The 27,175-nt window shown below is 33.3% G+C and overlaps 2 protein-coding genes across 2 annotated transcripts; both read right to left on the reverse strand.

Moving 5' to 3' along the window:
- Positions 1–654: 654 nt before the first annotated feature.
- On the reverse strand, positions 655–15,986 carry LOC108727449 (organic cation transporter protein). Its single transcript, XM_018455584.1, has 8 exons — positions 14,894–15,986; positions 8,304–8,487; positions 6,915–7,173; positions 2,785–3,083; positions 2,566–2,678; positions 2,124–2,338; positions 1,253–1,601; positions 655–992 (listed from the first exon to the last, which is right to left on the reverse strand). The coding sequence occupies exons 1-8, from the start codon at positions 15,250–15,252 to the stop codon at positions 809–811; spliced, it is 1,962 nt and encodes a 653-aa protein (XP_018311086.1). The 5' UTR covers positions 15,253–15,986; the 3' UTR covers positions 655–808.
- Positions 15,987–21,130: 5,144 nt separating this feature from the next.
- Positions 21,131–24,505, reverse strand: LOC108727445 (ectonucleotide pyrophosphatase/phosphodiesterase family member 5). The gene is made up of 7 exons (XM_018455576.1): positions 24,182–24,505; positions 22,650–22,896; positions 22,482–22,574; positions 21,910–22,414; positions 21,576–21,830; positions 21,394–21,484; positions 21,131–21,211 (listed from the first exon to the last, which is right to left on the reverse strand). Exons 1-7 carry the CDS (start codon positions 24,286–24,288, stop codon positions 21,184–21,186), a joined length of 1,326 nt encoding a protein of 441 aa, XP_018311078.1. The 5' UTR covers positions 24,289–24,505; the 3' UTR covers positions 21,131–21,183.
- Positions 24,506–27,175: the final 2,670 nt, after the last annotated feature.

Raw genomic sequence — 27,175 nt, forward strand, 5'->3', positions numbered from 1 at the left:
CTTTTTCCTTTTTTCCTCGAAAGACGCATATTTCGTAAGGAACAAACGAGAGTTTCGAAACTTCACGCGTTTCTAAACTCAACTACACAACATCGGTTTTCTTCTTCCTATTAAATACAAACGTGGTAAAAATATATATAAAATACGAATCGTAATAAAAAAAAAAAGAAACGTAGCCTTGTTTTAACATTACATGACTGCGAGTAAGAGTCCCTATCTATTTACTCGAAATCCAAGTCAGATTTCAAAAACGTCACATGTATAAGGTTCAGAATATAATAAAGAAAATCGAAAGGGTTCGGTAGACTTCAGAGAAATAGAATAGCCAATTAGAGTTTTAGTTAAAACCAATCTAATCTAATTAAATTCGTAAATTATACTCAATTTGAGTTATACCCAATTTATTTATTATAGATCACCACTGCTCCTAAAATAAAAAATAATAAAATGTTTAACTCAAGGGATTGAGTTACCTTCTTTGATACCTAACAGTATTCTAATTGACGTTTCTACTTCTCTACTGTCGATACTTAAAATTAATTGCAACAACCCTCCCCTCTTTTAATTAAGTAAATTTAATAGAGCGAGCCAGAGTAATGCTTCATTTTGTCTTTTCCTCAATCTAAAACTGTCATTGATGGTTGGATACAGACGTATGCATTATTTGATTTTGGTAGCTCCAGTATCACACAATTCTGAAGGAAAGAACAACGGTAGAGAGAAAAAGAGAGAGAGAGAGAGAGGGAGAGACAGAAAGAGAGGAAATGTGTCAGCATGTCGAAAATGAGGGCTGCGTCTCTCAGAGTATTCACTTGCTCTCCGCTTCCACGACCGCATTCATGCTCTTCCGCGATCTTATGCTCGATCTTTGTATCATGCTGCTCCTCAGGGTCTCGCCGCGAATAGATGCTCTCATTGAACTTCGCAGACTGCTGCGTTCGAACGTCCGGAAGACAGCCACCGTTGGCACTTCCACGTCTACAGGTTTTTTCCTAAAAAGAAAATATATGAATGCGACATCTCTTTAAGAAACAATATGGTACTCTCTGCTAAAAAGAATTCCATTAGACAAGAAGGTGAAATTATAAAGGAAATATATTCAATTTGAAATAGATGTTTAAAAAGAATTAAGAAAAAAGGATTTTTCTAAGAATAATGTTTCCTCAAGTGATTATTTTGTCAAAAGAAAAATGCACCGGGTATCGTATAAGATTTGCAGAAATAATGCGAAAGAATCATCTTCGACACATACTTCGAGAGACACGGCATATCCCATATCTTCTGATCCTTTCCGAAATCTTCGCCGTCTTGCAAGGTTTGTGGTAGATCTTTATCGAGTGTCTCCGGTAGCAGAAGCGTCAGAAGACCGCCCAGAACGCCCATGACACCCAGGACCAACAGTGGTAAAATGGACGAAACAGTATCCAGGTAAACGACAAAAGGCGCAAGGATGCTCGCGACGTATCCCATTATGTGGATCAAGGCAACTCCTTGAGCCCTCACAACAGTCGGCAACACTTCGGCCGCATATTGAAGACCAATGTTATACGAGATGTTGACCCAGAATCTACCAACGATCGCCAGCGTGGCCGAATAAATATCTGAAACGGGAATCCGGAAGGAAAACTGCATATAAACTGCATAACTGCAATCCTGAAGACTGTGTGAATTAGTTGTGTAATTCCCCACAGTCTGTAATTTTAATCTTTTTAATTTCCAAAAATTTTTACAATTTTATTATATTTTATTTTATGAATTTTTTAAAACCTCAAGCAAACAATTTACATTTAAAGAACATTTAACCAAAATGTTTTTATGCTATATTAAATAGATATTATTAATTTTAAATATACGTTTATCAAATCGTCGAAATGTTTCGTATAAAAACGGTATTTTAAGTTGGCAAAAATTATCTATACGTTATAACAGCTTTTAAATTATTTAACAAATCTTTTTATTAAATAAATTAAAAACGTATCAAATTTTAAACTTTATTTTTCAGTTTATATGTTCATTATACGATTTCTAACGTTTATTGAACGTAAATGTATTATTTGGAACATTACTGCCTTGGACAGGATTCTTGTTTACTAGATAAAAAGAAGTAAGTCAGCAGCACTCACTGTTTGAAACCACGCTTGCCCAAATACTGAAAATTCCGGAAATTACCATGGTACCACAAGCCAACCATCGTCTACCCCATCGATCGAGAACGAGAGTAAGGAATGTGTCAGCGGGTAGTTCGGTAAACGCCGCGATGGTAAACGTTACAAAGACGTCGAGTCCAAGATTATTCACGTTTCTTACGTGACCATCGAATACCAGCGATATCGCCATCCTACATTACGGAACATAATCGATATATATAGATAAGGAACAACCTTACTACATTCTTTATAGTCGTTGAATAACAATTAGCCTTTATTCGACGTTAAACACATTTTTCTCTTACAAGCTACAATACTGAAATGTCTGTTAAATGCTATTTATTAAACATTTTTCCAATTCAGCAGCTTTAGAATCTATTAAAATTGAAGAAATATTTTTATTATGTGAGTAACTCACCAGATAATGATGAGGAGAATCGTAATATTTCGCAAACGTGGACTTTTAAATAGATCCACCACGGAATAAGTCTTATCCGCCTCTTGCTCTTTGCACACCCTGGCGCAGGTTTCCTGTTACATCAACAAACAATCATTATAACGTAAATTTTTCTTGTGATTTTTATCGGGATACCATTTTTTTTTCTTTGAAACACAAGAGAAAATTAACGATCCTTACGCGGAATTGTTGATAGACGTTCTCGGGTACTTTCGTGCCGTTCATGCGTTCAAATTTACCCAGGATTCTAATGGCCTTCTCCACTTGGTTTTGACTGACAAGCCACCTCGCGCTCTCCGGTACCAACCAGGGTGCCGCCACTGCCAGAGCCAGAGGAACAGATACTGCGATGCAAGTCATTCTCCAGTCTGCCAGGAAATACGCGATCCAAGGTAAGATACAGGCGGCGAACGTGAAAAAGAGAGCTATCGACATGTTCGCCACGAAAGTGCGCCATTTTGGTCCCACGTATTCCAATACTGAAAAAAAAAAAAGATATTTAGAAGAATATTTAAAATGTCGTTCTAAACCCCAACAGCACAACACTTGCAGTAATATTATACGTTGCAGCAATATTGCTGCAAGTTTCGTGCTGTTGGGGAACATTCCAATATTTGCGAAGTGTTGGTTTCGAAATCGAAAATGTGACGATGTGACAAGTAAGTTATAACAAAAGCATGATGCGTGTCACATTGATAAAATCTGTATTAAATCACTGTATATTAATGACGTTTGTTTACGTAAGAATTTATTTTCTAAACAAAAGTTATCTTGAACGCTTTCTTGTAGATAGTCGATTTAAAATCTCGCAATAGATTTATGATTCAATTATTACGTCACCGCTAATGATATTCTTCGCTCTGACCTTGTGCAAATAGCCTGGGATGAAAACCGAGAAACGCATCGAGAAACCTCTTTTTCTCTCATGTAATTTAGATAATTCTTGTTTGTTAGCACGAGGAAGCCTAATATTTAAAGCAAACTTTTCAGGCAAACATGATCTCCATATCATTATCGTAACAGCTCGAATCCTCACATCCTCAGACATTAAATTACAAGATGTTTCCCGTTTGTTAGGAGGGTAACTCATTATTGTCGACTTACATTATCTTAATTAGATCGACGAGTGGTCATTTTTTTAATGCGCTACCTTCATGCTACCATCCATCTGTGAAGCGTAAAATTATCAGTGAACCGTCCTGTGTGTATTCAACGACGGTTGCAAGGCTATGAGATTTAGTATAAATTGATTTGCGGATTTCAAAATGTGTCAATTGCACATTCCGTGAATAATTTTCATATGTCAGCATTTGAGTAGCTCTTTTATTATGAACAAAACAAACCAGTCCAAGAAACACCAAGTCAAGAGAAAATCAAAATGATTTTATTTTGACGTCACGAAAGTCAAAATGATGATTTTTTGGTAACAAAATTTGACTGTTTATGACGTTAAAAATCAAAATAAAGTTATTTTGATTTTTTGTTGACTTTTATGTATTCCTTGGGAGGTAGAACACAGAGTCATAATTAAGTCATAATGTTATCATCATTTGATACCTATGGGCTTTCTACAATAAATCATTACCTCAACTTTAAGTCTTAAGCCGTAAAAAATTGACCAATCATAGTCGAGTGTGAGAAGAACAATCGATTATGATTGATTAATTTTTTACGGCTTAAAACTTAAAGCTCAGATAATGACTTATATGTTGTAGAAAACCATTAAAAATGAACGTATAATTGATAAATAAAATAATGATGATGTTCTTATGATATTATTATGATTTCTGTGTTCAACTTAAGAATTGCCGTCAAATTCGTTAACAAGTTTGCATTGCTTACACTTTTTGCATTCAGAATCTTTGCTTTCTCTCTCTTCAACTCTCGAATTATTTTGTTTTAATTACAAAAATTTTGGGGGATTTCAAGCAACGCGAACAGGCTTGTGCCGAGTTTTACGATTTTACGATTTCCGTGATGATAGCTTGCAGTCCGAAACCCCACGAGGAATTCGATAGAAATACGAATTGAGCGATTTTACAATCTCTTTCGTCCTTCAAAGCAAATTGATCAAATTTCTCGTAACGAATAATTTCACGAAAGACAATGAGATGCGATCGACATGTCAATTTATGCCTCTTTTACGAGCGGATAACAGCATTTTACGGCACGTGTTTCTAACATTAGCCACGCTTCCACCGATGAGATCGGCGAGATCGGCGAAACGGAACTAGCAAAACTCGCTACGGCGAGTGCAATAACCGTGACTTCATGAGTCAAACCGGGCGAGCTTGACCTGGTAGCTGAATCTGGCGATCGTAATCGGTCATGACTCAACAGTCGCTCGAAGACTCGATTCTGGCAGACCGACAATCACTCGCGGGCCTGATTACCGGTCTATCGCCAAGGCTAAACAGCTATAATCGGGTGCGAGATAATTGCAAAAAGGGACAAGATATGCAGAAATCTTATCTCCTTTTTAGCGGCGTAATCGTTTTAAGATGGATAAAGATATACACACATAATTGTTCGCAAATCAGTCTGCGTCTCAGGACTCTTGTGAAGACGTTTTAATGACGATTTAATCGGTTTAATTGCAATTACGATGAAATAACGACGATTGTAACGCGATAACTGACGGGGTTAAGGTTGACGTAACGGTTTGATGAATACAAGGAAATGCATTTTCAGCGCATGGCATTGTTCTACGTTATTTGGGATAACCATGTACGTGAGAAGTTTGTCTATGAAAAGAAACGCATTTCTCGTTAATAGCTAATTAATAATAAGCTGAGGTGGAAAGGAAAGCTGATTTTAAAAACTGATCACGATTCCGGCCTGGAATTCCACAGATCCTGTTTGACTGCAACGCAACAAAGAATTAATTACAGTCGCTATAAAGATCTAACTGTAAGCTTCGACAGACGGCGAGAGTTTAAAAGGCGAAGCGATCATTGTCTCAATAGAAATTACGCAAATAAATGTTAATTTGTTGATCCTTAATTAATACATAATTATAATGGAATGTAGATTCAATTAAGATTAATCGCAGAATCTAGCTTTTCGATTTTCTATCGATAAAATATTATTGCATAATATTTTATATTGTATAATGTATTATATTACCCATACAACACAGAACGTGCAGTAATATCGTTCCAATAAGGCTGCAATATTACTGCAACATGCAATATTGCTGTAATATTGCAACATTGTCGCTGCAACTTTTGTGCTGTAGGAGTATTGACCGTCTAGAGGACAGTCTACATCACACATATATATATATATATATATATATTGATGTCCCTTTTAAATAATTCAAAACAAACAGCCTTGAATCTCTAGACTGTTTGTTTTGAATTATTTAAAACAACTGGCATCAATATAATATTATACAAAATAACTGTATAATACGTCTAGAGGCCGTCTACTGTAGAGTTCATTAACCAATCAGCAGAAAATGTTTTTCAAACGTTTATTTCTCATTAACTTTACATTTTTTACGACTCGTTTTCAAAATTACATTAATTTAAAGTTTATTTAACATTTATTATTTTACATTAATTGTTCATTTGAAATAAAGGTTTGAAAAAATATTTTTTAAACGTTTACTTAATGTTTATTAAATATTTATTTTTCATTTATTATTCATTTGAAATAATGGTTCGAAAAAACATTTTTTAAACGTTTATTTTACGTTTATTAAGCATTTATTTCACATTAATTATTTATTTCAAATTATGGTTTGAAGAACATTTTTTAAACGTAAGTATACTTTAGGAGAGGCTCAATATAGCCTCCAGACAATCAAAATAATATATTATGCAATATCAAATGTGTAATGATGTTTCATCGACGAAAAACCGAGACTTTCGCGTTTCCCTTTTCTTTATTAGTCTTTAACTATGCGTCACGCACATTTAGCCGCAACGCGCGCGGTTTCTTCGACTTCCGAAATCGCATAAAAGGAATAGCTTATCATCAACGAGGAAGCAATTATTACGTCGGAAGAAAATGAAGTCTCTATGATTAACGTGCGATAAATTGAAAAGACGCAATCGGAATTTACAAAACGGTTGAATTCTATAATGCAAGTTCTTGTTTCTAGAAGAGCGAAATATACAAAGCTAATACGTGGTCTACAATGAGTAGTAGCAGTAATGGATTAAAGAGTAGACGTAAAAATCGATCAACCATAGTTGATTATGATCCTCGCTTCAACTATGATTGGTTGATTTCTACGCCTATTCGTTAATCCACTACCGTTACTGCCTATTGTGGATCACATATAGGAAATTCACAACACGTACCCAGTATGTACATCATGGTGAAGCAATTGTCGAAAGCGAAGCCGACGAAGAATCGGCACAGTGCGAACTCCCAGAAACTTCCAGCCAAGACGGTCGCGACGCCCGCCAGAAAACCGGTGACATTCGCACCGACCAGCGCCGGTATTCTGCCGTATCTGTCGGCGATCCATCCGAAGATCAAACCGCCGAAGATCGCGCCGATGAAGAAGATGCTCTGGGCGGTCGTCGGTAGCGCACTGTGCTCGCACACCCATCCCAACTGTAATAAAAATTAGAATTTATCATCGAATAATTTACACTTCTCGATATCAACTCACGAATGCTCGAAAGTGAAGTCTGTCAATCGCGAGTTTGAACGCAAATAAATATTGTAAAGCAGAGATCGACAAACCGAAGGCGTTTGTTTTTGTAATTATTATAAATTGTTATAATATTTTTATTGACATAAATCATAATATAATAATAGGCAATAATAATTATATTAATATTTTTATATAATAACATAATATAATAATGAAATTATACATATAATACTAATAATTATTATTTTATATTATATTATTATATTTGAATATCGTAAATACAAAAAATTAATTTTCCTTCTTGTTATATAATATCCTCAATTTTGTTTTCTGATCGGCAAAACCTAAAATATTTATCTACACTTAAACTATTTAAAGAATAAAGTTTGCCGATGACTCTCGTTATAGCTCGTTTCCATGCTCAGAAGAAGGTAATCACGTGCGAAGGTCGACGCAGGTGGAATTGGGAACGTTTTTTGGAAGACAAAGGCGACCAATCGCTTCCGAATCAGCTCGGCGGTACAATCCAATTTCTAGGCGACGCAGGAATTCAACGAGTATGAGGAGTTGCTCAATTCCGCGGCGCAATCGCGCGTATAAATTGTATTGCTCTTTATGTACTCTCGACTCGTCCTTGCCGCGCGAGTACACGTGGTGCGAGTTCGCGTACAACGCGACACAAACATCTGTTGCACACCGGTATGCGTGCCAAGTATACGACTGTCTTTCGGCTGTCGAGTGGCGAGTGTGCTCGTTACGTTGTGGATACGTATACTCCATAACTCACCGTTCGCTCATTACCCACGTGCCACACTCGAGCCACCTTGAGACATCTAAATGGTGCTGCGAATGCTTGTAATGTTTAATGATCGAATCGTCGCTCACAGAGAGAAGAGCATCGTTCCTCCGGTGATTCCAATTAATTTTCGTTCTCCAATCCTTTTCCATCTTAAAGATTAGTTGTAAACGGTTATAGTTGTAAGAATTGACCAACACAGACGAATATGAAGAAAATATCGATTGTGATTGATCAATTCTTATAACTATTACTTACAACTACGTTTTCACATAGTAGAATGGGCTTTACCTCAGTCGCCACGGTTTCGTAGGGGATGTCAGTAAAATTGAACTCCCAACCGTGCGAGCAACCCTTCGTCGGCCAGCTCGGATTCGCCTCTCTGATCCCATTTGACAGAACTTCCGTATAATTCACATCGTACATGCTGCACTTGGAATAGCCATCCTCCCCAACTGGTATCGCCAGGGCGATCCTGAAAAATGACAAAATAAAAATATCCATCCGTGTCACGGGCAGAAATTAACACAAATGTGGGAGAGCCTGATAAGATGGCTGATATAATAAGACGTTCCAGTAAATGTCAAGCGTTGACCTAATAAAATGTCAGTAGCAGGAGGGACTATACCTGATAGAAAATCGAAAACGATTATAAGTCGGTAATTTAGATCGCATATAAAGGTCTCCAATTATCGAGTGCGTGCTAATAACGCACGCAATCTGACCTTTGGGCTAGAGTTACACGAACGAGCGAACGCATTCGACATCGATTGCAATGCACGTACATTTTTCATCCTTGATAGATGTACGTTCATGGGAGAACGTCTTTCTAACACTCTGCACGAGTTAGCAACTGGCTGAGCAAAAATATTAAAGTTATGACATTGGATCGTAAATCTGCGAATATATCTTTTTTTCTTCCAGATAAAATTGCATACTTAAAATCGTTCCGTTTTAAAGTATTCTAATTCGAAGCACCTGAAATAGCTTTCTGATATTAGGATGTTAAAAATATAAAACAATTTTTCTTGCAAATCTTTTATGTAAGATATTTCCGATAAACGCGCCATTCAATTTTCGTGCCATTTAAAGTTATTTTTATGTTTTAGAAAAATATTGGAATATTAATATTTTCAATAATCTATTTTGAAAACTACTTCAAACTTCGTTTGAAGTAAATTAAGCTTTGAGATTATGAATAGATAATACAATCATAATTGTCTTTAGGTAAGTCTTTAATAGAATTTTAATTGAAAGCTTAATATTATTTAATGCAAACGATTTTAATATTAATAAAACAATAAAAAGATTTTAATACAGATATTTACTATATATATATATATATATATTATAAATAAGCAAAATTCGCCTTTAGAGAACTCTTTAGAGATTCGTCTCTAAAGAACTCATAGGTGAAGCTTTGCAGAACTCTCTCTCTCTCTCTGTCCATACAATAATCTTATCCAATAATATCTATCCATATAATATAATATTAACTGACCATTCTCTAAAACTTTTAAAGTAAATCGCTCTAAAGAATGAAATCTTAAAGATTGAGTCATTTTTTTTTTCAAGACTCAATTATCACTCTTTGCAGCGATATTCTACTCCAAAGAATTTAGAAAATATGAAACTATTTTGTCTTGACATTTTGTATGTTTAATTTCTATATATATATATATTCTATATAAATAAATAAAATTTGCTTTCAGATATTCTTCAAACTCATAAATGAAACCTCGCGGATCTCTTGTATAATGATAATTATCTATAATGGAACTATCTTTCCTCTTGTATGTCTGGTTTTAATTTTTATTTATAATCTCTATTCCGCTATCCATTATATAATCACGCGATTAAACAATATAGATCGAAAGACGCATCACAGGAACGTCCTGTTTAAGATCCGTCTCTTTGTCGGTCATTTGCAATAAATGTGGTGTTAGCACAACGGCGAATTATGTCGAAATGCTTACACAGGTATTTTTCACGTTCACGCTCTCATTGCTTACATGAAGGTTTAGTGCAAATTTATTATTCATTATCCACGAATACTCGTGCCGGTCTCTGGGCAGCCAAAAGGCGTTGTGTAAAAACATACTTGCTTTATTGATTTTCCAATTACCGCTATAACAGTCACAAAAACATTAGTTCGTATACATTCAAGCGTAACAAAATTCTGTATGCAGTTTGTCGAAGATTGTCGTAAATATAATAATGACGGAAAAATTTCAAGTGAGGTAAGAGTGCATTTTCTCACCACGCTTCACTTTAACTCGTGAAAAATGTATTCTCATTAAAGCGCTACGCCATTAGCAGCACTTTATAAAGGCTTATGTGTGGGATAATGGTTTATCGTGAATTATATCTCCTTCGCTAATCTTCTCGAACTACAGTGTCGCGAACACGTTAAAAATGTTTTTTCCACTCTATTTGATACGAACGTCAATCGGTCTATTAATTATGCGGATCAGTGGATAAAGTGGCGTATGTTGGCTTTATCATTTGGAAATAATTGAAAGTGTAATAATAACTGATCGACACCATTTTGGCTTTAAAGTAAACGAAGTTGTTATAAATATGGCCCCGAAATTATCGGTTATATGACATCATAATTATTATTATGACGTTAAACTTTTGAGATATTCTAATTTAAAAGTCCCATGCAAAAAATGAGGTCATTTTTAACGATCTACAAAATGTTTAAAAATTTTTTTTCCAGCATCTGGATGTCACATTAAAGTATTATTCTTATCCTTTCCAATATATTCTATTGCTATGACTTTTTTTAGGTCATCTTTTTTGGATCAACTTATAAGTTGATACTAAAAAATCTTAGTTAAATTGTTTTCCAGATTTTCAAAGATCGACTTGGTAGAATCGTAATAAATAAATTTTTAATGCATAATCTTTAAATGAAGCTTTTTTTTCTCAAATTCGAGCTCTTTGATATTGAGAAGTTTTTGTATTTTCACTACACGTACTTCGCGTTGAAAAACAAAAAGATTTAATTTGTTCTGTCTCAGCGAAAAAAAAGTCGGATCATAGCAATCGAATATGCATTGGAAAAGATAAGAATGACATTTTAATGTGACATCTGTCTGGATGCTAAAAATAATTAAAGCTCGTCTATATAAAAATCGTAGACGGTTTTAGGAAATAATAAGAAATTGACCAATCCTAGTCGAGTATTCTCCTTATATTTAACTGTGATTGATCAGTTTCCTAATTTAAGACCATTCACAACTTCTATGTAGATGAGCCTTTATATAGATATTTTGTAGGTTGTTGAAAATGGTCAAATACTTCATTTTTTGCACCTTTAATTTAGAAAATTTTAAAAACGTGATTCGACATTTTCAGGATCACATTCGTAATCACATTCGTAATTAGTGTATTAAAATTTACCAGAAAGAACTTCGTTTACTTATTTGAGGCCAAAAAAGATTGAATTTTTGTCGACTAGTGTAATAAGTAACGCGGAGTCTCGATGTCTGTGTGCATTTCTTATGAATTTTCGCAAAAGAACTGGCATCAACCGGTCATTTATCTCGTCATTAGGTTGACGTCAGAGAGATAGAAGGAGGCTATTAAACCGGCACGCAGGTATTACTAATCGCGCGATCCTTGTCGCGCCGAATCGTGCAATCGAATTGTAGCCGCGAAGGTCTCGACGTCGCGTCCGTTTCCATACTTTCCCTGACTGACGTATATTGTTACTAACACCGACACGTTTGCGCGCCGCAGTTTCCGTTCGTTCTTTCGCGATCGCCGAAGATGAAAAATCGCCAATGCTCGGTGAACGTGAAAAAAAAGACACATTGGCGAGACACGATAGCCGAGAATAGCGTTATAGCGTATACGTTTATTTCCTCTTTCTTCTCTTTTTACTCCTTTTTGTTTTAAAAACTCTATAAACTATGCGTGTTTACTCAAAGAACAACAAAACAGATCGTTAAGAGTGCTTTTACGAGTCATTAGCGCACTTCGCATTATATCGTTACAGCCAGAATTGCGTACGTTGCAACGACTAGACAAGCCACGTAAATACGAATATATCCACGCGTAATGCCCTGCACTTTAAACAATCTATAGATCGTGTCAGAATTTATAAGATGGAATTATTTACAGTAAGTAGTTACAGTTTATCTTTCGCGAATTTGAAGATGAAAAATACAATCATATATAAAACATATCTTTTAAATATAAACATAAAATATAAATCTTTAAGAAACTAGATGGTTTAAAATTACTCAAGTCTCGGTAAATAAGATAGTCAGAACATCTTAAAAAACTTTTGCATAATTATATTTATATATAATATTATGTTATAGTTATATAGGTAAGCTATACCTTTATGAGATAGAAGAATGTAAAAATTATGAATTATTTTAAGATTTCTAGGCATTTGGGCGCTTTTTACAACCTTTTGCAGAACAAAGTTTTAAAGAAAACTACATTTGAAGTGCTATGGCTACTCTTATCCACTTAAAGGTTATAATGTATATATTTTTAAATGTATGGCATATAATGTATAACATAAATTATAAATAAAATTCTGTCCTAAAATCAGACGGAAATTAACGACTATCTAAGGTAGATTTAAGTAAAATTATTGTGTCCTCTCTGTATTTCTTTGTTTATCTCATGGAATTAAACGTCTATCTGGGTACATGGCGAATTGAAAGTCTCTTTCTAAGTAAAAAAAAAGTTCTAGATGATTGGGAAAAGGCGGAAGAATAACTCTAAACTAGACAATACACAGTTCATTATGTAATAAATAATGTATGTCTATAATAGCATCGTATTAGTATAATTCATAAAAATGCGCTGACCAAGCTCTCATAATGAAAAAATATAGCAAATCGCAGACCGTGAATCATCGATTCTACGTATTCTGAGCAATTTGAATATTCACATATATTTGTTCGTGCGAACAATTTTACCGCGCAAGAGAATAGTCTCCGCGGAATACCAGTAGTCGTGAGCAGAATAAAATCTGCTCGGATTACCGTAAGTAAAAAAAGAAGTTTAAAAAGATACGATCGACAAAATCGCAGACATAAATTACGGTCCTTGAGTTATTAAAAAAAAAAAATAATTGGAAAAGGAAGAAAGAGAGATGTTTATGGAAATGCAGCTTGCATAAGCATAATGAAAAAAAACAAAGTAATATTTAAAACTATGAAACCTGTTATCGCGAACGCTCTTCAAGCTTCTAATGAAAAGTTTCTTCTCCTATTGAATCAACGTCATGTGCGTCACTATAAAGGGACTATCTGTATCGTTGAGCATTTACAACACGCTCTATTATTCTTTATCGAAGTTAGAATGTGCGTTCATAATTCTATCGAAAAAAAAAAGTTTATCCTACATATTATGATCTAAGAATTTTATCACTTGATAGGAATCTTATAGCCTTTTGTTTAAATTTTTTCATTGCATTAATCTGTCATTAACCGACAAATAGACTTCACGATACACTTAAGTCATTTCACGTTTTGTGTTAAACAAATATGTAGTGATAAGAGAGAAAATACGAGATTATATAAGATAAATTATCTTTCGGTGATTGTTAAGTGTTACAAATTCATTCTGTGGTTTATTTACGAACCATATTTGTAAATTTTCAACGAGTTACGTAGGTAAGACAACATATTGAAAGTGTCAAATAATAAAGCGTGAAAGAAATATTTAATATATCAAAATAATTCTCTCACGCAGAAAAAATGATGAAAATCATGAAAACCATATTCGCACAAAATTGTGAATTTGAAGCGAGTTGCATAGATAAGATATTTATAACACGTTTAAACAACCACGTGCCAAATAATAAAGTGAAAGAATTATCTCAATGTTATCGAAATAATTTATGCGCAAAAATTATATTCGTGCAAACTTGTGAGTTTTAAACGAGTTATGTAAATAAGTAATTTATTACATGCTTAAATAATCATGTAAATATTGTGATAAGATAAAAGAAATATTCAAATATATTAAATTATCAAAAAAACTCACTAAGAATAAATCAGTAATTAAAAAGGGTTATGAGCCATGTAATACGAAAAACATTTTATACAGAATTTTAATATAAGAAAAATATAATAAAACCAATGTGTATAGCATTACATTTAACATTACAAACAGTTTTTTAACTTTACTTTATATATGTTGTATTTTTACTGATCTCTTGGATTATGTACATTGAAAATGACCCGATTGAAGTCGAAACTGTTTGTAATGCTAAGTGGCTCATAACCCTTTTTAATTACTGATTTATTCAAATATATGTTAAAGTAGTTTACGAGCAAAAACATGTTAAAGTAGTTTACGCTACTTTAAAAGCAATAGTAATTTTTTCTTGCGTTAAAAGTAGTAACATTCTCATACAAGGAAAACACGTAATTCTTCTGTCATACAAATATAATAGCATTGTATAAGGAGTTGTTATTATACGATTCATTTAACGATAAAATCTGCTTTGGAGTATAGGTTCTTATTTGAACATTTTTTTTTCAATTTTGCAACAGAATTAATATTATTACTATAATTTTTCAATTAATTCCAATTAATCAGTAGAACCTCTTCAAATACTAAAGCGTGAAAGCGCGACGATGCTTTCAATGTTCACACTACCTTTCATTTTTTATGCTTGGTTCTATTTCGTATTATTTCTGAACATGTCATTTTTATATATCATTCACTGAGTTTACACATACATATTGTTTTCATGTATATTGTCTTCTTTTTGTTTTTTTATAACTTTAATTTTCTTTAATTTTCTTAAATTTTCTTTATTCTGTATATTATTTTTGCTTTAATTTCTTTGTTCTTAGAGGGCACAGCTTTAGAACGATAATAAATACTCTCTATCTATTTACCTTTCTTCAACCGTGAGGTTCTCTAATTCCGGCACACGGCACCAGTGCTCCTCCGGCACGAGAGTGATGAATATTTGTGAGAAATATACCCAGGCGACGAAGAAGGCAAACGGTATCATCAGCACAAACAGGATCCTCTGATAAGTGCCGAATTCACCAACGTGCGGCAGCAGGTCGTCGAAGTCCAAGTCCTTGGGCTGCTCCTGGTCATCCTGATCGTCGTCGCTCTTGCGTCCCTTGACGGTCGAAAGTCCGTCGGACGAGGCTGAGGTCGACAGACCCCCATCGGGGCTAGGGTCTTGCGGGGACAAGTCCCCGGAAATCCCGGCGGACGTCGGAAACTTCTCCTGCGGCGGCATGTCGCTGTCAACCGAGACCTCCGAAGTTCCGCGGGAAAAAATAGGAGGTAATAGTTTCTTCGTATTACAAATGCGTTTCGGATCCAGCCTTCGGGATGCTGCGCCACGCGCGCACAATTAAGACGCCTGATCCGCGCGGCGCGGCAAAACGAAATACTTAATATTAAACAGAAAGCACTTATATATTAAGAAACTCCTCCCCGGATTCGTCACAGCGGAACTCTTCCGCTCGGTGACAGCGAGAGAACTCTGTTCTACGTCCTGGAAAACATACCGGAGATCCCTAATCTTCGCTCGTCGCAACCGTATGACTCGTTATCACCGCGCGCTACCACCTCGAGCACCTTCGATCGCGATAACCGAACCGGTGAAGCTGATCGGCTCGTTAGACGGTCGTTTGATTAAACGTGGCCGTGCACATCGTGAGAGTGTATCGCGAGACCTCGGAAGAATCGAGGCTAATCCGAGGACGTGCAATAGATACAAAAAAAAAAGGAAGCGAGGAAATCCTGAGACGAGAGACAACGACTGGAACGATCTGTTGCGTTCGTAGCTGGCTATATAGGCATCGACCGTGGGGTATATCCCCTCTCTCTTTCTCTCTCTCTCTCTCTCTCTCTTTGCTGCTGCTGTTACTGAACACAATTCAATGTTCTCCAAGTGTGGCATTGAACGCACCACGGATCATATCGATCGCCCTCGTCCATTGCTGCTGTTGCTGCTGCTGATGTTGATGCTCGAACCACCGGCGTTGGCCTCTTCTCTTTTCTAGTATCGCGCACGTCCCATACAGCGTGGACAAGCGGTGGATATTTTTGGATATTGATTGAACATCCCGGCTAACGTGCGATATCCACTTAAAAATATATAGTAAAACTACATAAGGATACTATAAATTAATCGCACGGGGTGTCGTGATAATCTTCCTCTTTGTCGTTATAATCGTTTTCGTTAAGCTCCAGATTTTGGTTCTATTCTAAGAAGAATAGAGTACGTATTATGTAATATGAAACAATACAGATGGAGTAACATGAAGAGCCAATATGGGACAAACGAAGCTCCGAAAATTAATGATCCAGTAAATAATATGTTATCCAGATAACTAAATCTGGGAGACAGATTTTGCAAAACATCTACTATGAATTTATCGGTAGAATGTTAACAGAAATATAACAACATGTACTAACATCTGACAGTAGACATAGGGAAGAATTTATCGTTACGAAACATTTAATTTAAATAACACATTTCATTTAAATTACAAAATAATAAATTTTAATCGGTTTCTGCTGACAATTTGCTGACAAAACATATGTCTAGACGCGGTTGATCTCAATCTACTGCGATATTTTATTTGAATCGGCTGGTAAACTGCTAGCACAATAATATTGTTAACTTTTTTGCCTATTGGATATAACACAAAAACGATTTGCAAAGTATATAATAATTATGCATAATAATTATTATAAATTGGCGTGCAAAAAATATTTGCATAAATTACAATGCAAAGAAGAAAATGATGTAAGATTCATTGAAGAGAAAGAAGACAAAGAAAATGATAAAAGATATCATTGTTAAAGAGTTTATTTGAAAATCTGGCTTTATGCAATAGGATATCATAATTATGATTTAATGCGATAATTTAGTGATTGAATTATTATTCTCAATCTTGTATTTTTCTGATTTCTCGATCTGTTTGCCGGTGAAAAATATGCGGAATGATACAAATTTACAAAAAAGTAAAGAGAAATATAAACGTCACTTTTATACAAATCAAATATTAGATCACTTCTTTTAACGTGAGTCCGTGAATTCCGTTTGATAAAGATATGATGTAGAATCCATTGTCATGCAGGATTCCTTTCGCGTATACATTTCAGATATATGTACACCTTTGTACTAGCGAACACTTATCATTTCCGCTTGCTTCGAGAAGTACGAAACAATTGACCCGGTGAGTCAAAGAGATACATAGCGTTCCCAGAATTGTTAAGATATTAATTGCATTTATCTGATCGAATCGTGATTTTATTTCGTTTCAATACAGTTTTCTATATCTTTTATATTTTATATAATTTTTTTATACATAATGTTATATATCTATTTATTTTTATAATTATTTCCAGAATCACGAAAAATTTTCCCTTATAAGTCTTTAATGGCAATCTCGAAAACAATTAAAAAAATACGTAAGGCAGTCTTATTTGCACAATTGTCGCGATATCACTCGAGAGGATCGTGTAGCATTAATTATTTATCATGTAATGTTCATAATTAGGCGGAGGGGAAGGTAATCGTTATGAGTTTTGTATTTGTGCTTTTGAAATATGATATGTGAAACAAAAATTATAATAAATTATAATAGATAAAACGAAATTAAAACAATATTATACAAGAAACGTGTAAAGTGATGTCAAATTTTTATTCTTTAACTTATTACTTACTTATTTTTGCAATTATTAATCGTAATTTATGGTATTTTTAGCAAAAAAATGCTGAAAATATACGCAACTTACACCGTACAATTATATTGTCATAATTTTATTAAATTTCTTCATTTTTTTGTGCTGTCATGTGAGCGATTACATATAATTATAATATTGTAACACAGTTGATATAAAAAAACCGTAAAAGACTAATAAAAATTCCATGATAAAAAATTCTTTGCATCTTCCAGCTTTTATTATAATCAGATGCGTCAAAAATAGACCGCTAATTTTATATTTTCGAAAAAAGCACGAGACATGTGTATGGCATTTGCAACAATTATGAGTGCAATCTAAAAATATAAATGTAATATATGACAATTACCAATTAATTCTAAAGTGAACAGTTCGAATTTCGAGTACGATGTTTTACCGATAAAATGCAACACATCGATATATCTTTATACTACTACATCAATATCTCACGTACACATATTTTCATAAATTTTTTTTTAGAAAGATAGACGTCTAAGTCTAGTTCTAGACTTCACGTTGTTTATTCATGTAAACTACTAGTCTATGGACCACAATTTCGTACAGATTTAGAATTCCTTTAAAGCAATGTCGTGTTTATAACAGTATATAATTTATTAACACGTTAACCGCCAATTAATGATCATCTAACGCCTAATTTTTAAGTGATATCCCGTGCTGATTACGTTTTTAAAATTTTTTTAAAGACATTTGTAAAAAAAATACTATTTAAAGGAATCTAAAGTCGTCTGTTTTACTAACTAAATGCAATAATTTTTGTATAACAATTTTTTTTCTCTTTTAAAGAAATTCGAAAATCTTTTTCCAAAATTAAACTATACGCATTACTTCATATTATACGTGTCTGTGAAGTAGAATTTATGTCAGGAACGAAAAAAATTGTTTAAATTGAGATCTACTTTAGTATTTCTTAGTCCAATATGGCATCAGAGTATGAATACCGTAATTTAACATTTGATTGATATAAAAAGCTTTACAATAATCTGTGTTATGAAATTGTGATCCATAAACTAGTAGTTTACACGAACAAACAATGTGGAGTTCTTAGAATTAGATTTAGACGTCTAATTAAGACGCTATTGTTGTAAAAAGTTTATGTATATGTGTGCGTGAGATATTGATGCAATAGTATATATATGAAGATATGTGATGATCGCATTTTATCGATAAAAACAGCGATCTTGTTGGAAGTCTGACTTCACTTTAGGATTCCCTACTTAATTTACTACTTATTTATCTTTGCAATTATTATTGGTGTTTTCAGTAAAAAAATGCTGGAAATATGCATAACTTACATCGTAAATTATATCATCATAATACGATTTAATTTCTTCATTTTTATTTCGCGCTGTCACGTGAGCTATTTATGTACAATTATAACATTACATCACAGAGCGCTGATAAAAAAAAACCGTAAAAAACCTATAAAAATTAACCATGATAAAAAATTCTTTGCAATCTTTTGTTCAGAGGCACCAAGAATAGACCGCTAATTTTACATCCTCAAAAAAAGCACGAAACATACATATGTACGGCATATGTAATAATTATGAATGCAATCTAACAACATAAAAATATATAATAAATGACAGTTACCAATTAAAGCAACATCGTGTTTATAACAGTATTTATTAACACGTAAACCGCCGTAATTATCACCTAACGCCTGATTCAGTTACTTTAATGATCATTGCAATAGTAACGGCTATTGAAATTAAAAAAAACGCTTGTAAAAAGAAATACCATTTAATATAATCATTTGAGTGACAAACGATTAGATAAATGTAAGTAAAAAGTACAAATTGTAAGATGTAATGTAAAGTCATACTATCCACGAGAATAAAGTCTTACTTAATTATATCATTATTTCATCTTTAAACATTTTAAGAATTTGTGATAAAAATTTCACTGTAACAGTAAATTACACAAAAATTTTTCGACATGTTAAAGTTATTTGCCATTGACGGAAAATAAAATTTGACGGCGAATGTATGTCCTTCTTCGCTGATTAATTCCATCATCCGCGTATTAATAACGATTGTACACAGTTGCATGAAATAAATGAATTAAATGGAATTCTGCAGGTATTATTTACATATTTTATACATAATCGATTCTAATTGATACGACTATGTCATTTCCGCATACGTAATTTATCTTATTCATCAGGAAACATTTATTTTCGCGTGTGCATAAGTTTTGCGCAGTAAGCGCGCAGTTCTAATTACCCCCAAATGCAATTCTGAGAATTTTTATTAACATAAAGCGATTTTTGGTGTGCTTCTGGTATAGCAACCAAAAGCAACCGCGGTTGGGGCTATCTTTGTCTTCTGATCCTTGAAAACGAAGATAGCCTCAATCGCGGTTGCTTTTGGTTGTTATACCAGAAGCACGCCAAAATTCGCCTATAATAACAATAGTATATAATTTAACTAATGTACCCATTTGGTGCGTCTGATTTTTTATTACGATGTACTTGAACTGATCTAACAATAATGGAGAATAATACTGCAGGATACCATTGGCTGTTGCGAACTCGGGATTATCTGCATGCAATTCTACAAACTGAATATTAAAACATTCTCTGTTTGTATCTTTACAAAGCCATTGCCATTAAATGTGTAATGACATTTCGTTGCACTTGTCAAAAGATCTTACAATAAAATCGTAAGAGCTTTCACGTGGAATAACTTAATGCAAATTGTTTCCATGACGTGTCTTGCTTGAGATCGATTCTGCGATAAATCCGTTCGACAACACGAGTCATTAGATTGGATAATAAATGGAAAAGGAGATTTTAAATATGCTTAATCCTTGACGCAAGTCAACGCGAAGGTTTTCTATTTCTTGTAATGCAATATTTATAAAATATCGGACAAATTGTACACTAGAGGATGAAAATAATTCGAAGTATAAACTACGAACTTTAAAATTATGCGTTTATTCTATAGGTGGACTTTCATAAATGTGGAATTAAACTTTCATCCCAAAACTGTTGATTTTCAGATTCATCCAGTACTCTTCTAAAATAAAAGTTGAATGAAGTTAATAATTGTATAATTTACTCAGAAATATATACACAATTATAATAATAAAATCACAAGTATTACACAGTAGTTTATTAATTACATTATAAATACCAATGAGAAATACTGTTTCGAATTTGCTAATGTTTTATCGTTATTTTATGACAAATTGATAAATTCTTAGCAATTTAAGAATCTGTCCAACACTAAATAATCTCTAAATTATATCTAGTGAACAATGTTTTCTTATAACATGGAAGAGATCCAAGGAGATAGACATTTGTACTATTCATTGTTGAAAACATAAGAATTTATATCTCTTTTGTATAATATCCCTGTTAGATTAATTCACTAACTAAAACCCAACAAAAGTGTAAATAATATCATGTTTATTAATCAATTGTAATATAATCAATTGTAATGTCTTATTCGCCCAGCGTATAATATGAATCCCTGAAAAATTAATTTTATATATTACTAAATCTTAAAATACCGTAAGAGAGTTTCATTTAGATGAAACAAAATAAAAGTAAAAAAAAATTATTATAAAAGAAAAAAAGACGAACTCTCTTAAAACTGTTTGAAAATCTAAAAAATTGACCTATTAATATTTATTATACATATTTGTTATTTACCTATAATTATATACTAATCTTCGTTTTTTCCTATAAATTATTGTCGCCACTACTGAGATTCCTATTAATGTAGTGGTTATGATAACTGCAACTAAACAAAAATATTATTAAGATCTTAAAAAATCTAGATTTTTGTTAAAAGAATAATTATAAATTTAGTAATTATTAAAGGAGATACTTACTGAACATTTTATATGTAGATATTGATACATCTTTCGATTGTGTCCTAAGGCACTTTGTTATGTGAGATAAAGTACCATTAACTATGGGGCAATTCAAATTGAGTATTTTACAAAACAAGGGAAATAGATCCGTATTGTTAAACGGCTCTAATTTACATCTTGGCATAAAAGCAGGTCCATTCGCAAAGAAGAATGGATGCATTTCTTTAGCTTCATTATTATAACCATGCAGCCCAAATTCTGTCCGATTGTCCACTGAATAGGAAATATGAGTCAACGTTAAAAATTATATATATATATATATATAATAAATATATGGACAATATAAAATTACCTGTGATATTAAATTTTTGTTTATAAAATTCTATAGCATCATAAAGGTTTTGAAATGCGTATCCAACTTCAGCTATGACAAAAATGGGTCCCACACGAGTATTATTGCCATAATGATACTTTTTCGGGATATCTTCTCTTCTATATATTTTGAATGTTTTCGTTTGATCTGCGGCAAACTTCAAATTCTGATAAATAATCTCTTCTTTAGTCAAATTTATTATTCTTTCCATCGTAACCGATGCCATACCATGATCGCTTAAGTGAATCACATTAAGGGCATCTGCCAAGCCGTAATGATCAATTTTATTGTGCATATATTTGGTAATATTATCCAATTTTTGGAGAATTTCATTAAATTCAGGACTGTTTATTCCTATGGCGTGACCATGATAATCTGGGTCCTCGATATACAATATCCCTAAGTTTATTGGATTTGTAGGATGTACAAACCACGATAATAATTCATCAATCCGCTTCTCCCATGGAATTGTATCATTAAAAGCCTAAAAAAGTTAACATAATTGATACACATTCTAAATATGTTATTCCATATATTAATCCAATACACACTTGTGCGAAAGTAGGTAATGTTCCTTGATATTCGAACACAGAGCCCGGCCACATCATTGTGCCACTATGTCTGCCACTTTTTTCGTTAACAGTCTGAAATAATATGTTTATGAAATATAAAATATACTTGACATATATCCAAAATATAATTATCATCCTGTTACATACCCAAATAGGTAAGATATTGTTGTTGTAATGATATAACTCGTATGAATACTTAGTAGTATTATTTTTGCTAGAATCAAAAAATTCATTATCTACAACCCCATGTGTTTCTGCATAAAATCCCGTTGCCATCGTGTGATGATTTGGAAAGGTCTTAGTGACAAAAATGTTTATCATGTAATCAGTGGAAGTACCCTGCGCCTTTAGCTGGCTCATGAACGGTGTCAGCTTTCTCTCGAAGTAATCATATCTGTACAAAAGAAAATGATACAAAATAAAACCTCGGATGTATCTTCCTTTTCTTTATTCTTTCACACTTTAATATATTTATGTCACTGATATAAAGCAAACTCCCATGTGGTAAATTATATGCCATCCAATATAAAACATAAAAAAATATGAACCAAATATGAGTATTAATAAATAAATACCAGGGTTGGGTAGTGTTAAGTTAAAAAGATAAAAGTTAAGTTAAAAAGTTAAAAAGTTAATTAATTTTAACTTAACTTAGTTACATTTTAGACTTTTAACTTTTTAACTTAATTTAATTACATTTTATCAGTAACTATTAACTTTTAATTTGATTTTTTTTAAGACAATCCTCAGACACAATGCAAGAGGATAATGAGTATATAATTTAGTAATTTTATATTGTATAATCGTTACTTGTGAACAAAAATAACCAGATTCTTTAATAAATATGATGTGAGAAAGGAAAAATACAAAAAATTATGTAAAATTGTCAAACTTTTTCTTTTTTTTTATTGTTCATCAGACCAAATTTAACTTTAAACTTTCTAGTTACTTTTTTTTTTAACTTTTAATTCAATTAATTTCATTATGGATCAACTTGTATATATATATATATTTTAATTAAATTAAATTTTCAAGGCTATTAACTTTAACTTGACTTAGTTAAAAAAAAAGTTAACTTACCCAACCCTAATAAATACTGATATGTGTAATATAGAATATAAAAAATAAACTATAATATAAAAAATAATATAGAATATAAACAAATAAATATAACACTTTTGGTTGTCCTGTAAAATCTTACATGAAAAGTTTTGCTGAAAAAATGTAATTAGATACAAATTTATAATACTTGTGAGACTTCTACTTTCTATAGAAACTATATGTTTCACAACTTATTTCTGTGTCCATATTGTACATTCTTGAAATGTCAAAACATTCCAAGAATGGATGTGGACACAGAGATAACTCATGAAACATATAGTTCCAGTATACATATAGATTATGATAAAAGTAACTACGTGGACCGCTTAAATATTTATATTCGACACTCAAGCTGTGTGTGTGTGTGTGTGTGTGTGTGGTTACTAATTAGTTAAAATTGCAACATTATCATGCTTGAGCATTCTACAGAATTATTTTGATAATCCAATATAATTATTATCAGATCCGTCTGGCTTAATTTTTATATACTTCAGAAAAAAAGCTCTTTTCATGTAAAAATAATTTTTATGAATCTTATGCATTTCATCTTTATGTTGTTACCACGAATATCCTCGCACCTGAACGCATCGTAGGAGACGATGAGTAGTTTTGGAACTTCTGGCACGGGAGTCGCCCAGGCGTTCAGCAAGAGAAACAGCGAAACAAATGGGGCTGCAGAGATCATGGTGACGCAACCACGGCGATTCTCGAGAACATGGGAAGGTGCAAATTATCATCCCATAATCGCGAAAACGATCAGGAAGGCACCGCTCATGGCTGCATTTATAACCTATCGGATATATCGGACGACGCCGAGCCAAATGCGCGGTGCGCCAAGTGTTGCCAAGTGTGCTCCAATTTTCGCAAGCAGCGTAAACTGGCGTGAACTGCGTGAAACTGGTCGCTGCCACCGCCGCGCAGCGGACCGTCCCATGACTAAAAAAAAAAAATCTGTCTCCTAGCTGCACCATCTTACATCTCGTGCACTGTTGTTGTGCAGTCAAAACGAGATGGCGGAGTGGAGGGATATTAGGATTATCAGTTGCTCGAGAGATAAAGAGAACGAGCGACAGCGAGCGAGAGATGAAAAGTAGAAGAATCCAACTGTACAGGTGAAATATTTATGTATGAAATTAATCTTATATTCACATATATTGCAAATTTATGTGAAATTTTAGCTGCATTTAAAAAACTCTTGTGGAGGCCTTTCAAAGAGCAAAATAGTGGAATTTGCTATGAACGTATCTGCAATCGCTGAAACTTTTTACACAGATACACACACTAAGGCTCGTTTCTACCAACGCAGTTTAAAGAGTTAATCTCTAGTCATTTGGTTTAACCAAAGTTTTGCAAAATATTGATTTTAACCAACGATTTGTTCAAGTTTAAACTTGTGTAAACTGAGTTCAATTTAAACGGCCGGTTTTCATCGTTTAGGCTCTTTAATTATCAGGTTAAAAATGTAACTAGCTAATCTGATACAAGAAAGTTCTCTTAACCTATATTTTTCAGATATGACAAATTTATTTAATTTTGTGCTGTCATCCTCCGATGATGAAAATAATGATGAAGAACAACACAGAAGACAAAGGAAATTTAAACAATGTATAAATTATTTTGACGTATTAGATGACGTAGAATTTAAAATGTGATTTTGATTAAACAAACAATCAGTATTATTAATATTAGAAGAAATAAGAGAAGAGTTAGAATTTGTTACTAACCGGTATGTTAAAATTATTGTATAATTAAATTTTTAAGCATTAAAAAAACGAATATATATACGAGATCATTTATAGGAATAATGCAATATCTTCTATGGAACAATTATCAACAATTTCGACATTCACCAGAAGATTACTATTAAATGAGTGTTCTATAACTTTCCAACATTTTTCTTTGTCTTTTGACGTTACCGAATCAGATTTCTTATTTTCAAGAATGTCTTTATATTGTTGTACTAAATTTATTAACATCATTTTCTCTGCTTCGGAGAAATTCTGAGCACGTTTACGTTGTGGTTTATTTGCTATCTTTCCTTCATTCATCATGTTATTTGATGCTTATTATAACACTACGGAGACAATAAGAGAAAATATAAATTTTGAAGTTGCATCATATGTTAGAACAAACGCTGAATCAATCAGTATTCAAGATTCTCTTAGATTTCCTAAAGTTATGTCGCACAAGTTATAAGTTTAGTTAAACGTTCTAGATGGAATGTTTGTAGAAACCAATCAATATTAAACTGAGAGTTAATCTTAACCGAAGTTTCACTAAACTGCAGTTAAGACCAAAATTGGTAGAAACAGCCCTAAGAAGGCCCATTCCACAATTCATGGTTAACTCTTAACCGAGGTTTAACATGTTTCTCATCTCTTTCCAATTCTAGAATTAGAAAAAGACAATGAATAGGTTGAACCTCGGTTAAGAGTTAACTGTGAGTTGTGGAACTGAGCCTTAGGACGGAATCAGACTACGCATTGAAGATGGAGATTGAAGATTGAAGATTAAAATTTGACCAGTGAGGACAAAGGAATTTTAGCTCCTATTGTTTTGATTGGTCAAATTTCAATCTTTCAATCGTCAATGCCTAGTCTGATTCCAGCCTTAGTCCCGGGGATCGATTCTATATCTTGAAATGAGGTGAAAATTATAAAAGTGAGCAAATTTACTAGAATATTGATAATTTCATTGGTACCTTCACCTAGTAAATTTGCTCACTTTTGTCATTTTCACTTTGTTTGAAGATACAGAATAGATCCCCCGGTCTCACCAACTCCGATTAAGCTAATCGATCGATTAAATTTCAGTATTGCCAATTGCAAGAAAAAAATTGCACTGAAAACATAATCTAATTTTCTAGCAATTGTGAAGAACGATGTGATAATAACAGCACAAATCTATATTAATGGCAAATTTCTCAAATGCGAAAAAGCCATGCGAGTCGAGCGCGTGAGTACTCGACGTCCCGCCAGAAAAAGGATATTTTCAAGTCTTGCAGTTGACAATAGACCTGTTCTTTTTGGTTGAACTTTTGCATCAGTTCATCTTTCTTCCTCTTCTTTCCTCCTGGAGAGAAAAGGAGAAAGATAAACTAGTGCAAAAGTTCAGTCAAAAAGAACAGGCCTATCAATGGCTACGTTTACACCGTGCATTTAGGCCGCGGCCTATACAATAGGTGTCTTTGTTTATCCTGTATATTAATTGGAGTTGGTGAGACCGGGCCCCTACACACACAAATCTATTTCTCATAGTTAAGGCCCTGGCACACAAAAAAACTTAAAGCAGTAAGGAAATCAACATGTTGGATTCGCTACTATTTATATTATGGCCTTACGGACTCTACTGCGATTGGCCAATTCGCTTACTGTTTACGTTTTACTGCTTAAGTTTTCTTGTGTGCCATGGCCCTTATGTTGGCTGTGTTCTAATGCGTGGTCTACAATGGGCAGTAGCAGTAGTGGATTAAGGAGTAGACGCAGAAATCAACCAATCATAATCGAATGTGAGAAAGATAATCAACTGATTAGTCGATTTCTGCACCTACTCCTTAATTCACTACTGCTACT

The sequence above is a fragment of the Mycetomoellerius zeteki genome, unplaced genomic scaffold, assembly GCF_001594055.1.
Source record: "Mycetomoellerius zeteki isolate Tzet28-1 unplaced genomic scaffold, Tzet1.0 scaffold49, whole genome shotgun sequence".
Lineage (NCBI taxonomy): Eukaryota > Metazoa > Arthropoda > Insecta > Hymenoptera > Formicidae > Mycetomoellerius > Mycetomoellerius zeteki.

Excerpts from the sequence above, each read along its gene's own strand:
- LOC108727449 (XM_018455584.1), bottom strand. The coding sequence starts at position 15,252 with ATGCCGCCGCAGGAGAAGTTTCCGACGTCCGCCGGGATTTCCGGGGAC. Across the intron at positions 8,488-14,893 it reads AACCTCACGGTTGAAGAAAG|GATCGCCCTGGCGATACCAG; the intron begins GTAAATAGATAG and ends GTCATTTTTCAG. Across the intron at positions 7,174-8,303 it reads ACGAAACCGTGGCGACTGAG|TTGGGATGGGTGTGCGAGCA; the intron begins GTAAAGCCCATT and ends TTTTTATTACAG.
- LOC108727445 (XM_018455576.1), bottom strand. The coding sequence starts at position 24,288 with ATGATCTCTGCAGCCCCATTTGTTTCGCTGTTTCTCTTGCTGAACGCC. Across the intron at positions 21,831-21,909 it reads ACAAAAATTTAATATCACAG|TGGACAATCGGACAGAATTT; the intron begins GTAATTTTATAT and ends TTTCCTATTCAG. Across the intron at positions 21,485-21,575 it reads ATCTACATATAAAATGTTCA|TTGCAGTTATCATAACCACT; the intron begins GTAAGTATCTCC and ends ATTTTTGTTTAG.